We start from the raw sequence: 16,224 nt of genomic DNA, 5'->3' as shown, positions 1-16,224 counted from the left end.
GGAAAAATTAAATGTTTTTTTTTTGGGGGGGGGGGATTGGAACCATTTCCGTGTTTGACCGCTATAATTTATAGGTATTATGACTCAAATCAAATCAAATTTTATTTGTCACATGTGCCGAATACAACAGGTGTAGAATACAACAGGTACACCTTACAGTGAAATGCTTACTTACAAGTGCTTATCCAACTATGTATTAAGACGTTATTAAGAAAAACAAAGAAACATAAGTGTTAAGAATCATACTGTGGTACTCTATAGCCGAGCCTGTGTAGGGATGTGTTTTGGATTGGTCTGTGACCAGGGAAGAAGAGTCTAAGTGAGATCTACTGTACTGTATACTCTGCCCAAAATCTGTCCACAAAAATAAGCACACAAAGTGTGGAATTTTTGTACGGAGGGCAATGAGAGGGTGTCGAATTTGGTCAACAAAAAAATGTAATTGCTAATTTGCTACATGAGTCTTATTTGATCGAATAGAAGTTTAGAAGTTGGTTAAGTTGTCATGAATGCACTGATATAAGTGGACGAACGTGGCATTTAGGCATCTTTGACAAAACTACTTTACATAGTATAATATGTATATATTATTGATACTTCGTTTTATTAGTTGTAGCAGTAGGTTTCATTCGTCGTAAGCCTATTAGTAGTTTTTTAATGCTTTTTAATGCTGTTAATGTACTTTTTTTTTTAAATTACTATTATTTCATTGTTATTATTAGACAGTAGTTGGCATATTATTGTTACTATGTAACGTTTTAGCATGGACCTTGCCATTGAGGGCGTCCACCATTTTAAGGTAGTCAACTGGGTGGGGATTCCTATGAATGGGAGCAATCAGACAATGAAGAAAATTGACTACTTTAAAATGGAGAAAGCCTCAATGGCACTGCCTATTCTGTCGCAGACTCTAAAATGGCACAGATACAACGATACATTCTCTAACTATCTCAATGGCCTGTTGTTCACATGTGTATCTGCCCTCACAATGGCTAGAATGGTTACACATCTCACCTCCCACCTGCCTTCCATTTCGGAGGACATGTATTTCCATTGTTAGAGCGGTCAATTTAATTTACAATATTTGTTATGACTGAAGGGTTGGGATGTGTTTTGTTTATGAATGTGTCTATTTTTGTATGTCGTTTTCCACCTTTTCCCCGCAATGGATTTTTTTTTCTCGTTCACTATCCTTTCTAGTTGGTGGCGGTAATGCACCAACAACATTGAATGCCAACCGCCCTTAAACCCCGTCGAAGAAGAAAAAGCGAGTTTGACAAATCCCGGAACTATCCGTGGAGTGTGAAAGTAGGATATTTCTCTATAATTTACAGTTTTGTCCAACTTTTTTTAAATCATAGTGCATACATAGGCATAACCTATTTACATCGAATGTTAAACGGTATGCGGGCTTCATTTTGTGTACTTTAGAAATTGACAACATTGTCGTTAAATGTGTTGAAGTTAACGTTACAGTCGTGGATTTCTGACTAACGTAACGTTTCACTTCCAGATTCAGTTCTGTAATTCGATTCAACGCCGCTTAATCTCATTAGCCTACTGCTCATTTCGTTCTGAAATCAACTATTGATACTTTTACATAATGAGATATTGCGCTTTATTATTAACAATGTTTGCGCTGGTCTAATCTCAATGCTAGAGGGACATACCGAGGTCGGACCAGGTAGACAGCCACCATGGCTGCAGTGCATGACTCTATCTACATGAAATCCTCTGACCTTATCAAAAAGGAGCCTCTGGACTACGGCGGCTTCGGTACCGTGTACCTTTGCTATCACAAAACCCTCGGTCAGGTGGTTCTGAAGAGCGTCTACACCGGGCCACCGCGCAATGAGTGAGTAGAGGGCCATGGTGGGGATTCCCCAGAGTCCATGACCAGTGTTGTGACTGTCACGCTCCAAAAGTTTCATATTGTTTTCTAATTTAAAGAAGCAACTTTATTTTCTATGTGATCCATGAAGTAAAGTTTGTTTCATAATATTTTATTTTTACTTAAATAAAACGATATATATATGTTTGAATGGTATGCTACTTACTTTCATGGTTTAACATAACTTTTAGATCAGGGATTCCCCTTCCAGCATTTGGGAACATCCCGCGCCACGTCTATTTCTATGCGCCCAGCATTGTTCATGACACAAGCTGTTCACACACCTCTTGTTGGTGGAGAGAATTGTGCAGGTTTCAAGCTTATTTCCTGCAATTCTACACATTTTGTTATGTGGTGCAAAGAAAATGTTGCAGTGTTAAAGCTAATTGTCTTGCAAATCTATACATTTTGCCATGTCTAATATATATTTGTGTTGGGATAGTTATAAATAGCTCTCTTAAGGTATGTAATGACTAACATGACAAGAGGAACTGATGATGCCCTACCCAATTTCGAAATTGCACCCTGTGCATTCTACTATTACAACTTTCAAGAGTAAGTTTAAAGTCGGACTGAGTTCCTTTAAAAACGAACGGGCGTGCCCCACAGTTTGGTAACCACTGTTTTAGATAATGTTTTATGAGTTCACACAGAAAAAGAACCAGTCCAATGGGTAGGCTACACTTCTCTATTCCTGTGACACAAATGATGATAAAAACAGAGAAAATGGGTGTCTGTAGTGTGTATAGTGCTCAAGTAGCCTACAGTTAGCTTAGTTATTACATAGTAATACATCTCCAAATTAACACATTTTTCAAACTGGTAATCTTGACCAAGCCTTCCTCCCTGTCTTCCCCAGGGGCAATAAGCAGTCCCTGCTAGAAGAGGGCAGCCTGATGACCAGACTGAACCATGAGCGGGTGGTCAGGCTGCTGGGGGTGATCCTGGAGGATGGGGACTACTCTCTGGTCATGGAGCTCCTCCCTAAAGGCAACCTGCTGGCCATGCTGGACCAGGTGAGAGGAGATCACAACAAAAACAATGACAACTACATTAACAACAATATCTAACTTAGTCTACAGTGTCACTATAGGTTAGTTTCTGAACTCACCTGCTAGCCTCCTTCCTCGCTGCAGAGGTGGGAGGTCTCTGCATCACACTTTGGTCTGTGTAATATCAACGAGCTGTTTTCTCTTTGGGATAACAACTTTCATATATTCCTGTCTTTTCTCCAGGTTTCTGTGCCGATATCTATCAAGGGCAGGATCATATTGGAGATTCTGGAGGGGATGGTGTACCTGATGAAGAACCGTGTCATACACAAGGATCTCAAACCAGAAAACATACTGGTGGACAACGATTTTCATATTAAGGTACAGCACACACTGTATAATATATGTCGTGACTAGACTTTAACATTAATTTGAAGACTGTTATCTAATTAACTATGTTTAATTGTTACCTGATTTAAATTAATCATGTAACTAACTCATTAGAATCTAGGGCACCACGAGAGCGGTTCTTTAAAGAGTTACTATCTCCCGAATTTACCTCTAGCGTCGGGCAATCCCAAATCCGGGAGCGTAATCATAGCCTCAAGCTCATTAGCATAACGCAACGTTAACTATTCATGAAAATCGCAAATGAAATAAATACAGTGCCTTGCGAAAGTATTCAGCCCCCTTGAACTTTGCGAACTTTTGCCACATTTCAGGCTTCAAACATAAAGAAATAAAACTGTATTTTCTTGTGAAGAATCAACAACAAGTGGGACACAATCATGAAGTGGAACGACATTTATTGGATTTTTCAAAAAAAATTAACAAATCAAAAACTGAAAAATTGGGCGTGCAAAATTATTCAGCCCCCTTAAGTTAATACTTTGTAGCCCCACCTTTTGCTGCGATTACAGCTGTAAGTCGCTTGGGGTATGTCTCTATCAGTTTTGCACATCGAGAGACTGAAATTTTTTCCCATTCCTCCTTGCAAAACAGCTCGAGCTCAGTGAGGTTGGATGGAGAGCATTTGTGAACAGCAGTTTTCAGTTCTTTCCACAGATTCTCAATTGGATTCAGGTCTGGACTTTGACTTGGCCATTCTAACACCTGGATATGTTTATTTTTGAACCATTCCATTGTAGATTTTGCTTTATGTTTTGGATCATTGTCTTGTTGGAAGACAAATCTCCGTCCCAGTCTCAGGTCTTTTGCAGACTCCATCAGGTTTTCTTCCAGAATGGTCCTGTATTTGGCTCCATCCATCTTCCCATCAATTTTAACCATCTTCCCTATCCTGCTGAAGAAAAGCAGGCCCAAACCATGATGCTGCCACCACCATGTTTGACAGTGGAGATGGTGTGTTCAGGGTGATGAGCTGTGTTGCTTTTACACCAAACATAACGTTTTGCATTGTTGCCAAAAAGTTCAATTTTGGTTTCATCTGACCAGAGCACCTTCTTCCACATGTTTGGTGTGTCTCCCAGGTGGCTTGTGGTAAACTTTAAACAACACTTTTTATGGATATCTTTAAGAAATGGCTTTCTTCTTGCCACTCTTCCATAAAGGCCAGATTTGTGCAATATACGACTGATTGTTGTCCTATGGACAGAGTCTCCCACCTCAGCTGTAGATCTCTGCAGTTCATCCAGAGTGATCATGGGCCTCTTGGCTGCATCTCTGATCAGTCTTCTCCTTGTATGAGCTGAAAGTTTAGAGGGACGGCCAGGTCTTGGTAGATTTGCAGTGGTCTGATACTCCTTCCATTTCAATATTATCGCTTGCACAGTGCTCCTTGGGATGTTTAAAGCTTGGGAAATCTTTTTGTATCCAAATCCGGCTTTAAACTTCTTCACAACAGTATCTCAGACCTGCCTGGTGTATTCCTTGTTCTTCATGATGCTCTCTGCGCTTTTAACGGACCTCTGAGACTATCACAGTGCAGGTGCATTTATACGGAGACTTGATTACACACAGGTGGATTGTATTTATCATCATTAGTCATTTAGGTCAACATTGGATCATTCAGAGATCCTCACTGAATTTCTGGAGAGAGTTTGCTGCACTGAAAGTAAAGGGGCTGAATAATTTTGCACGCCCAATTTTTCAGTTTTTGATTTGTTAAAAAAGTTTGAAATATCCAATAAATGTCGTTCCACTTCATGATTGTGTCCCACTTGTTGTTGATTCTTCACAAAAAAATACAGTTTTATATCTTTATGTTTGAAGCCTGAAATGTGGCAAAAGGTCGCAAAGTTCAAGGGGGCCGAATACTTTCGCAAGGCACTGTATATTGGTTCACAAGCTTAGCCTTTTGTTAACAACACTGTCATCTCAGATTTTCAAAATATGCTTTTCAACCATAGCTACACAAGCATTTGTGTAAGAGTATTGAGTTCTAGCATAGCATTAAGCCTAGCAATCAGCAGGCAACATTTTCACAAAAACAAGAAAAACATTCAAATTAAATCATTTATCTTTGAAGAACTTCGGATGTTTTCAATGAGGAGACTCTCAGTTAGATAGCAAATGATCAGCTTTTCCTAAAATATTATTTGTGTAGGAGAAATCGCTCCGTTTTATTCATCACGTTTGGCTAAGAAAAACCCCAGAAAATTCAGTCATTACAACGCCATACTTTTTTCCAAATTAACTCCATAATATCGACAGAAACATGGCAAACGTTGTTTAGAATCAATCCTCAAGGTGTTTTTCACATATCTATTCGATGATAAATAATTCGTGGCAGTTGCCTTTCTCCTCTGAATCTAATGGAAAAGTGGACGCAGCTGGAGATTGCGCAAATAATTTCGACGGAGGACCCCAAGCGGACACCTGGTAAATGTAGTCGCTTATGGTCAATCTTCCAATGATATGCCTACAAATACGTCACAATGCTGCAGACACCTTGGGGAAACGACAGTAAGTGTAGGTTCATTCCTGCGCATTCACAGCCATATAAGGAGACATTGGAACACAGCACATTCAAAATCTGGGGCATTTCCTGTATGAAATTTCATCTTGGTTTCGCCTGTAGCATTAGTTCTGGGGCACTCACAGACAATATCTTTGCAGTTTTGGAAACGTCAAGAGTGTTTTCTTTCCAAAGCTGTCAATTATATGCATAGTCGAGCATCTTTTCGTGACAAAATATCTTTTTTAAAACAGGAAGTTTTTTTTATCCAAAAATTAAAAGAGCGCCCCCTATATCGAAGAAGTTAAACTCTAAAAGGTCTTTCCCTATCACATCGATAAACTGTCAACGTATTAATCATAACCTTGTATCATATCATCATTCTGAACAGTCGTAACCTCCTTGCATCTGCGAAAACTGGAGTCTTAATTATGATTCAATACTACACACATTGGTTTAATTATTTATTTACTTGCTAATTTAGTGGGAACATAGAATAAACATACACACACTGCACCGGTTATTGACTGGAGACGTAATACGCTGAAAACGTATCCCTAGCGGAATGACAACAACATGGATGCTGGTTAAAAAAGAGAGGGAGAGGGACAGAGACACTTAACATTGCTACATTCAGAAACTAACCTCACCTACATTAACCATATACTTTGCACAAGAACCGCTGCCCGCTTTGAGCAAGAAATCAGGATTGCATTTACGTGAAATGCCTGGGTTTGCCGGGGATCTTTCGGTGAACGGGGCAGCCTTGGAAAGGGGGTTGGGCCTTTTCTCGGGACGCTGATTGTCCGAAATGGTTCCAACAACTCTTCTACTGTTGTCCTTCTTTGTAGTTGTCCCGTATCCGGTGACTTGTCATGTAGTCCCGAGCAGTTGATTTTCCTTCCATTCGCTCTTGAAGATGCTTCTTTTGAAGATAAGCTGCCAGTTGAGGACTTGTGAGGTGACTGTTTCTCAAACTAGACACTCTATGTACTTGTCCTCTTGCTCAGTTGTGCACCGGGGCCTCCCACTCCTCTTTTTAGTTTGTGCTGTTCTGTGAAGAGAGTAGTACAAAGCGTCATACTAGTTCTTCAGTTTCTTGGCAATTTCTTGCATGGAATAGCCTTTGTTTCTCAGAACAAGAATAGACTGACGAGTTTCAGAAGAAAGTTATTTGTTTCTGGACATTTTGAGCCTGTAATCGAACCCACAAATGCTGATGCTCCAGATACTCAACTAGTCTAAAGAAGGCCAGTTTTATTGCTTCTTTAATCAGAACAACAGTTTTCAGCTGTGCTAACATAATTGCAAAAGGGTTTTCTAACGATCATTAGCCTTTTAAAAGTATGAACTTGGATTAGCTAACACAACGGTTAGGACATCTACTTTGTACATGACACAAGTAATTTTTCCAACGATTGTTTACAGGCAGATTATTTTACTTATAATTCACTGTATCACATTTCCAGTGGGTCTAAAGTTTACATACACTAAGTTGACTGTGCCTTTAAATAACTTGGAAAATTCCAGAAAATGATGTCATGGCTTTAGAAGCTTCAGATAGGCTAATTGATATCATTTGAGTCAATCGGAGGTGTACCTGTGGATGTATTTCAAGGCCTACCTTCAAACTCAGTGCCTCTTTGCTTGACATCATGGGAAAATCAAAAGAAATCAGCCAAGGCCATTTTTTTTAGACCTCAAACAATAGTACGCAAGTATAAACACCATGGGACCACACAGCCGTCATACTGCTCAGGAAGGAGACGCGTTCTGTCTCCTAGAGATGAACATACTTTGGTGCAAGAAGTGCAAATCAATCCCAGAACAACAGCAAAGGACCTTGTGAAGATGCTAGAGGAAACCGGTACAAAATTATCTATATCCACAGTAAAACGAGTCCTATATCGACATAACCTGAAAGGCCGCTCAGCAAGGAAGCCACTGCTCCAAAACCCCCATAAAAAACAGACTACGGTTTGCAACTTCACGTGGGGACAAAGATTGTACTTTTTGGAGAAATGTCCTCTGGTCTGATGAAACAAAAATAGATCTGTTTGGCCATAATGTCCATCATATGTGTTTGGGGGAGGCTTGCAAGCCGAAGGACCCCATCCCAACCGTGAAGCACGGGGGTGGCATCATCATGTTGTGGGGGTGCTTTGCAGCAGGAGGGACTGGTGCACTTCACAAAATAGATGGCGTCATGAGGGAAGAAAATGATGTGAAGCAACATCTCAAGACATCAGCCAAGAAGTTAAACCTTGGTCGTAAATGGGTCTTCCAAATGGGCAATGACCCCAAGCATACTTCCAAAGTTGTGTCAAAATGGCTTAAAGACAACAAAGTCAAGGTATTAGAGTGGCCGTCACAAAGCCCTGACCTCAAGCCTATAGAAAATATGTGGGCTGAAATTAAAAAACGTGTGCGAGCAATGAGGCCTACATTTCTGACTCAGTTACACCAGCTCTGTCAGGAGGAATGGGCCAAAATTCACGCAATTTATTGTGGGAAGCTTGTGGAAGGCTACCCAAGACGTTTGACCCAAGTGAAACAATTTAAAGGCAATGCTACCAAATACTAATTCAGTGTATGTAAACTTCTGACCCAATGGGAAAGTGATGGAAGAAGTAAAAGCTGAAATAAATCATTCTCTCTACTAATATTCTGACATTTCACATTCTTAAAATAAAGTGGTGATCCTAATTGACCTAAGACAGGGAATTTCTACTAGGATTAAATGTCAGGAATTGTGAAACACTGAGTTCTATTGTATTTGGCTAAGGTGTAAGTAAACTTCCGACTTCAACTCTATGTAGATAATCCATTAACAACGTTAAGAATGTCTACATTGTATTTCTGATCAATTTGATGTTCTTTTAATGGACAAAAAATACGCTTTTCTTTAAGAAACAAGGGCATTTCTAGGTGACTCCAAACTTTTGAATGGTAGTGTATGTGTATGAGTATGGATGTGTGTGTGTGAAATCCATTTACATGCATTACGCACACGCATTCATGTATGAATATGCATGTCTGTAAATGTGCTCCAGATTGCAGACCTGGGCCTGGCCACCTGTCAGACGTGGAGCAGACTGACTAAGGAGGAGTCTCGCAGGCAGAGCCGGCTAGGACGTATGGGGGCTGGAGGAGGGGGGGCCAGGGCAGCTGGTACTCTGTGCTACATGGCTCCTGAGCACCTTGACAGCATCCATACACTCTCCTCTGAGAAGTCTGACATCTATAGCTTCGCTATTGTCATCTGGGTCATCCTCACTGCCAGGGAGCCCTTTGAAAGTGAGTGTTGCTCATTCAGTCTACAGAGGCCTGTTGGGGTTATAGTAATCGGATGTGATTTCAGCCATATACAGTGAGTTCCAAAAGTGTTGGGACAGTGACAATTTTGTTGTTGTTTCGGCTCTTCTCCAGCACTTTGGATTTGAAGTGATACAATGACTATGAGGTTAAAGTGCAGACTGTCAGCTTTAATTTGAGGGTATTTTCATCCATATTGTAACGCTTCTCGTTGGTGGAAGGAGAGGAGGACCAAAATGCAGCGTAGTAAGTGTTCGTCATTTTTTAATTGAACAAACTGAACACTACACAAAATAATAACGAAGAGAAAATGAAACAGTTCTGCTAGGTGAACAAACACTAAACAGAAATTAAACACCCACAACCAAAATGGGGAAAACAGGCTACCTAAGTATGATTCTCAATCAGAGACAACGAACGACACCTGCGTCTGATTAAAAAAAATACTAGGCCAAACACATAGAAATATAACCTAGAAAAAATAACATAGATTACCCACCCCAACTCACGCCCTGACCAACCTAACACAAAGACATAAAAAAGGAACTAAGGTCAGAACGTGACAGTACCACCCCCCCCCCCCCCCAAAGGTGCGGACACCGGCCGCAAAACCTGAACCTATAGGGGAGGGTCTGGGTGGGCGTCTGTTCTCGGTGGCGGCTCTGGCGCGGGACGTGGACCCCACTCCACCATAGTCTTTGCCCGTTTAAGTGGCGCCTCTGGAGCGGTGACCCTCGCTGCCATCCTCAGACTGGGGACCCTTGCAGCGGGCCCGACTAGATGGGAGACTCTGGCCGCGCCGTAGTGAAGGGCGACTCCGGCCGCGCCGTAGTGAAGGGCGACTCCGGCCGCGCCGTAGTGAAGGGCGACTCCGGCCTTGCCGGAGTGATGGGCGGCTCCGGCACCTCCTGACTGACGGGCGGCTCCTGACTGACGGGCGGTTCCGGCAGCTCAGGACAGACGGGCGGCTCCGGCAGCTCCTGACTGACGGGTGGCTCCGGCAGCTCCTGACTGACGGGCGGTTCCGGCAGCTCAGGACAGACGGGCGGCTCTGGCAGCTCAGGACAGACGGGCGGCTCTGGCCTGGAGAGAGAACCTGGAGGGAGGAGATGGAGAGACTGTGTGGGGCTGCCACAGGACCCACCAGGCTGGCGAGACCTACAGGAGGCCTGGTACGTGGAGGAGGCACTGGATGGACCGGTCTGTGGGGGAGCTCTGGTGCGCAGCCTTGGCACCACTCCTCCAGGCTGGATGACCACTTTAGCCCGGACCATCCAGAGTGCAGGCACAGGTTGAACCGAGCTGTGGGTGAGCACTGGAGATTTGGTGCATACTACTCGCAACTCTCCCTTAGGCTCAATGTCCACGTTCGCCTGCATTAACTGTCCTGTAGTCCATCCCAGCCTTGTGCAGGTCTACAATTTTATCCCTGGTGTCCTTACACTGCTGTCTTGTCTTGGCCATTGTGGAGATGTTGGAGTCTGTTTGATTGAGTGTGTGGACAGGTGTCTTTTGTTCAGGTAATGAGTTCAAACAGGTGCAGTTAATACAGGTAATGAGTAGAGAACAGGAGGGATTCTTAAAGAGAATCAGGTCTGTGAGAGACGGAATTCTTACTGGTTGGTAGGTGATCAAATACTTGTCATGCAATAAAATGCAAATTATTTACTTAGAAATCATACAATGTGATTTTCTGGATTTTTGTTTCAGATTCCGTCTCTCACTGATGAAGTGTACCTATGATAAAAATTACAGACCTCTACATGCTTTGTAAGTAGGAAAACCTGCAAAATCGGCAGTGTATCAAATACTGGTTCTCCCCACTGTATATCCTGAGGCTGCAAGCTGGGGATTTTAACAAAGCAAATTTGAGGAAAAGGCTGCCAAAATTCTATCAGCATAATTCTATCAGCATATCGACTGCAGTACTCACGCTGCTAAAACACTCAACCACCGTGACTCCAACTTCCGGGATGCATACAAGGCCCTCCCTCTCCCTCCTTTTGGCAAATCTGACCACGACTCCATTTTGCTCCTCCCTTCCTATAGGCAGAAACTCAAACAAGAAGTACCCGTGCTAAGGACTATGCAACGCTGATCTGATCAATCGGAATCCGCACTTTAAGATTGTTTTGATCACGCGGACTGGGATATGTTCCGGGTAGCTTCCTATAATAATTTTGACTAATACACTGAGACGGTGACTGAGTTTATCAGGAAGTGTCAGGAGATGTTGTACCCATTGTGACTATTAAAACCTACCGTAACCAGAAAACATGTATAGATAACTGAAACCGCGAACCACCGCATTTAACCATGGCAAGGTGACTGGGAATATGACAGAATACAAACGGAGTAGTCATTCCCTCCACAATGTAATCAAACAGGAAAAACTTCAGTATTAGAGACAAGGTGGAGTTGCAATTCAACGGCTTAGACACGAAACATATGTTGACAGGGTCTAGACAATCACAGACTACAAAAGGAAAACCAGCCACGTCGCGGTCACACCGACATCTTGCTTCCGAATAAGCTAAACACCTTCTTTGACCTCTTTGAGGATAACACAGTGCCACCGACGCGGCCAGCTACCAAGGACTGTGGGCTCTCCTTCTTCGTGGCCGACGTGAGTAAGACATTTAAACGTGTTAACCCTCGCAAGGCTGCCAGCCCAGACTCCATCCCTAGCTGCGTCCTCAGAGAATGCGCAGACCAGCTAGATGGTGTGTTTACGGACATATTCAATCTCTCCCTATCCCAGTCTGCTGTCCCCACATGCTTCAAGATGGCCACCATTGTTCCGGTACCCAAGAATATAAAGGTAACTGAACTAAATGACTATCGCCCCATTGCACTCACTTTTGTCATCATGAAGTGCTTTGAGAGACTATTCCAGGATCGTATCACCCCCACCTTACCTGACACCCTAGACCCGCTTCAATTTTCTTAACGCCCCAATAGGGCCATAGACGATGCTATCGCCATCACACTGCCCTATCCCATCTGGACAAGAGGTATACCTATGTAAGAATGCTGTTCATTGACTATAGCTCAGCATTCAACACCATAGTACCCTCCAAGCTTGTCATTAAGCTTGAGGCCCTGGGTCTGAACCTCACCCAGTACAATTGGGTCCAGGACTTCCTGACGGGCCACCTCCAGATGGTAAAGGTAGGAAACAGCACCTCTACTTTGCTGATCCTCAACACTGGGGCCCCACAAGGGTGCGTGCTCAGCCCCCTCCTCTACTCATTGTTCACCCATTACTGTGTAACACTGCCTGGTACGGCAACTGCACCGCCCGCAACCGCAGGGCTCTCCAGAGGGTGGTGCGGTCTGCGCAACGCATAACCGGAGGGAAAACAACCTGCCCTCCAGGACACCTACAGCACCCGATATCAAGAAGATCATCAAGGACAACAACCATTCGAGCCACTGCCTGTACACGCCGCTATCATCCAGAAAGCAAGGTCAGTACAGGTGCATCAAAACGGGGACCAAGAAACTGAAAAACAGCTTCTATCTCAAGGCCATCGTTCTGTTAAATAGCCATCACTAGCACAGAGAGGCTGCTACCTATACACACAGACTTGAAATCATTGCCCACTTCAATAAATGGAACACTAGTCACTTTAATAATGTCACTTTAATATTGTTTACATATCTTGCATTACTCATCTCATATGTATATTCTGCATTTTATACTATTCAACTGTATGTTAGTCTATGCTCCTCTGACATTGCTCGTCCATATATTGATATATTCTAAATGCCATTCCTTTCCTTAGATTTGTGTATGTTTGGTTTATGTTGTGAAATTGAGGCATTCTTTTGTGACTGCTGAATACTAACTATCAATCACTTAGATCATGTGTTTTCAAGTAGAGATACCTTGAAGCAACAGCTGCTCTCTATATCACCTCACGATCGTGCATTCTTCTCTCTTCTGTAGCAGGCGTAAAAGAAACACAGACCGAACAAGTAGATGCTGAATGGATTATGGTCATTGTAGTTAATTACCACATTGTATGCATCAAAAAGAATATTGGTCTGTTGGAAACTACATCTCCCTACTACATCTCACAGTTCAGACTTAATCTGATTTATCTCTAGAGAAACTGCATTGAACTCACAGGAAAAAACTGAATGAAATGGAATTCAAATAATTGAACCGACTTCAGTCAGTTAGTTTAAAAATGGAAAAATAACTGAAATGTTGTCTAATCGCTCATGGGCGAACCGTTTAGAAATTACAGCACTTCTTGTACATAGTCCCCCATTTTAGGGGACCAAAAGTATTGAGACAAATTCACTTATGTGTATTAAAGTGGTAGAGAGTTAAGTACTTGGTCCCATATTCATAGCACGCAATGACTACACAAAGTTTGTGACTACAACTTTGCTGGATGCATTTTCTGTTTGTTTTGGTTGTGTTTCAGATTATTTTGTTCCAAATAGGAATGAATGGTAAATAATGCATTATCCTGAATGGACCGTGAATAATGATGAGTGAGAAAGTTCGAGACACACAGATATCATACCACCAAGACATGCTAACTTCTACCATTACAATAACGGGAGGTTAGAATGTTTTTAGGGCGGTTGATATTTGTGCATCGGTAACTTTCTCACTCTATAAACATTATATTCTTATTTACAATAAGTAATTACACAATACATTATTTACCATTCTATTGGGCACAAAATAATATGAAACACAACCAAAACAAACAGCACATGCATCCAACAAATTTGTAGTCACAAGCTTGATGTTTTCATTGCGTGCTATGAATATGGGACCAAATACTTAACTTTTTACTACTTTAATACACAACTTAATTTCCCCCAATTTTGGACCCCTAAAATGGGGGGAATATGTTCAAAAAGTGCAGTAATTTCACCTGATATGGATGAAAATACCCTCAAATTAAAGCTGACAGTTTGCACTTTAACCCCATAGTCATTTTATCATTTCAAATCCAAAGTGCTGGAGTACAGATCCAAAACAACAAAAACTGTCGCTGGCTCAATACTTTTGGAGACCACTGTATTTTATAGTAAACATTTTATGAATGTTTTCAGTTTTCAAATGCCTGTACAGATGCACTGAATTCATTTTGGACTACTGTATTTTCAGATGCTCGGAGTGAGGACCATATCTGCCAGTGTGTCCGTAAAGGCGATCGTCCGAATGAAAACCACATCCCTGATGATACTCCTGTAGAGATCATAGAGCTAATGAAGAGTTGCTGGCATCAGGATCCACAATGGCGGCCAACATTCAGAGGTGTGTGTGCATATGTGTGGTGAGATTGAGGTACAGGTATTTCAAATCATGTATTACAGTATACGCATAATGGCAATCAATCAAATTTGATTTGTATAGCACTTTTTACAAAGTAATATCACAGCACAATTCACGAAACCCAGATCTAAATAGCAAGTTCAGGGCAACAGGAGCTTGATATAACTATTTAGGGGGGTGAAGAATAAACCATGAGAGGAACCAGGAACCCTTCAGGGGTCCCCATACACCTGTGACTAACTGGATTTACACTACCGTTCAAAAGTTTGGGGTCACTTCGAAATGGTCTTGTTTTTGAAAGAAAAGCAATTATTTTGTCCATTAAAGTAACATCAAATTGATCAGAAATACAGTGTAGACATTTGTAAATGACTATTGTAGCTGGAAACGGCAGATTTTTTTTAATGGAATATCTACATAGGCATACAGAGGCCCATTATCAGCAACCATCAATCCTGTGTTCCAATGGCACGTTGTGTTAGCTAATCCAAGTTTATACTTTTTAAAGGCTAATTGATCATTAGAAAACCCTTTTGCAGTTATGCTAGTGTAACAGTATAGACTTTCCGTCCGTCCCCTCGTCCTAACCTGGGCGCGAACCAGGGACGCTCTGCACACGTCAACAGTCACCCTCGAAACATCATTACCCATCGCTCCACAAAAGCCGCAGAGCAAGGGAAACCACTAATTCAAGGTCTCAGAGCAAGTGACGTCACCGATTGAAACGCCACTAGCGCGCACCACCGCTAACTAGCTAGCAATTTCACACCGGCTACATTAGCACAGCTGAAAACTGTTGTTCTAATTAAAGAAGCAATAAAAATGGCCTTCTTTACACAAGTTGAGTATCTGGAGCATCAGCATTTGTGGGTTCGATTACAGGCTCAAAATGGCCAGTAACAAATAACTTTCTTCTGAACCTCGTCAGCCTATTCTTGTTCTGAGAAATGAAGGCTATTCCATGCAAGAAATTTCCAAAGAAACTGAAGATCTCGTACAACACTGTGTACTTCTCCCATCACAGAACAGCGCAAACTTTCTCTAACCAGAATAGAAAGAGGAGTGGGAGGCCCCGGTGCACAACTGAACAAGAGGACAAATACTTTAGTGTCTAGTTTGAGAAATAGACTCCTCACAAGTCCTCAACTGGCAGCTTCATTAAATAGTACCCGCAAAACACCCGTCTCAACATCAGCAGTGAAGAGGCGACTCCTGGATGTTCCTCTGTCCAGTATCTGTGTTCTTTTGCGCATCTTAATTGTTTATTTTTATTGAGATATGGCTTTTTCTTTGCAACTCTGCCTAGAAGGCCAACAACCCGGAGTCGCCTCTTCACTGCTGATTCCAGCTACAATATTAATTTACAACATTACCAATGTTTACACTGTATTTAAGATCAATTTGATGTTATTTTAATGGACAAACAATTAGCTCTTCTTTCAAAAACAAGGACATTTCTAAGTGACCCTAAACTTTTGAACGTGTGTGTGTGTGTGTGTGTGTGTGTGTGTGTGTGTGTGTGTGTGTGTGTGTGTGTGTGTGTGTGTGTGTGTGTGTGTGTGTGTGTGTGTGTGTGTGTGTGTGTGTGTGTGTGTGTGTGTGTGCGTACACACACACGTGTACAGACGTGGTATTAAAAGGTGTATTACAGAGCATTTGCAGCTTGTACATTCCAACACGAGTTCTAAACAAGTGCAATATTTAACCAATGTGCTGTGTCATCATGGATAAATGAGTACTTCAATGAGCATCAATTTTTTTATTTTTTTTTATTTTAATTTTTTACCTTTATTTAACTAGGCAA

General features: G+C 42.0%; 1 protein-coding gene across 4 annotated transcripts in view; it reads left to right on the top strand.

Moving 5' to 3' along the window:
• Positions 1-1,246: 1,246 nt before the first annotated feature.
• LOC135558799 (receptor-interacting serine/threonine-protein kinase 1-like) overlaps positions 1,247-16,224 on the top strand; it is a 29,564-nt gene continuing 14,586 nt past the window's right edge. For 2 of the 4 annotated variants that reach the window (XM_064992937.1, XM_064992934.1), the window contains exons 1-5: positions 1,256-1,855; positions 2,751-2,907; positions 3,127-3,264; positions 8,854-9,097; positions 14,253-14,402. In XM_064992937.1, the coding sequence (XP_064849009.1) occupies positions 1,698-1,855; positions 2,751-2,907; positions 3,127-3,264; positions 8,854-9,097; positions 14,253-14,402 (847 nt within the window). In that variant the 5' untranslated portion in view covers positions 1,256-1,697. Of the gene's footprint in view, positions 1,856-2,750; positions 2,908-3,126; positions 3,265-8,853; positions 9,098-14,252; positions 14,403-16,224 lie in introns of all 4 variants that reach the window. The other 2 variants (XM_064992936.1, XM_064992935.1) reach the window with 2 other exon arrangements.

The sequence above is a fragment of the Oncorhynchus masou genome, chromosome 17 (assembly GCF_036934945.1).
Source record: "Oncorhynchus masou masou isolate Uvic2021 chromosome 17, UVic_Omas_1.1, whole genome shotgun sequence".
NCBI lineage: Eukaryota > Metazoa > Chordata > Actinopteri > Salmoniformes > Salmonidae > Oncorhynchus > Oncorhynchus masou.
Note: the sequence above shows the minus strand (reverse complement) of the source record. Positions and strands in the feature narration are given on the sequence as shown.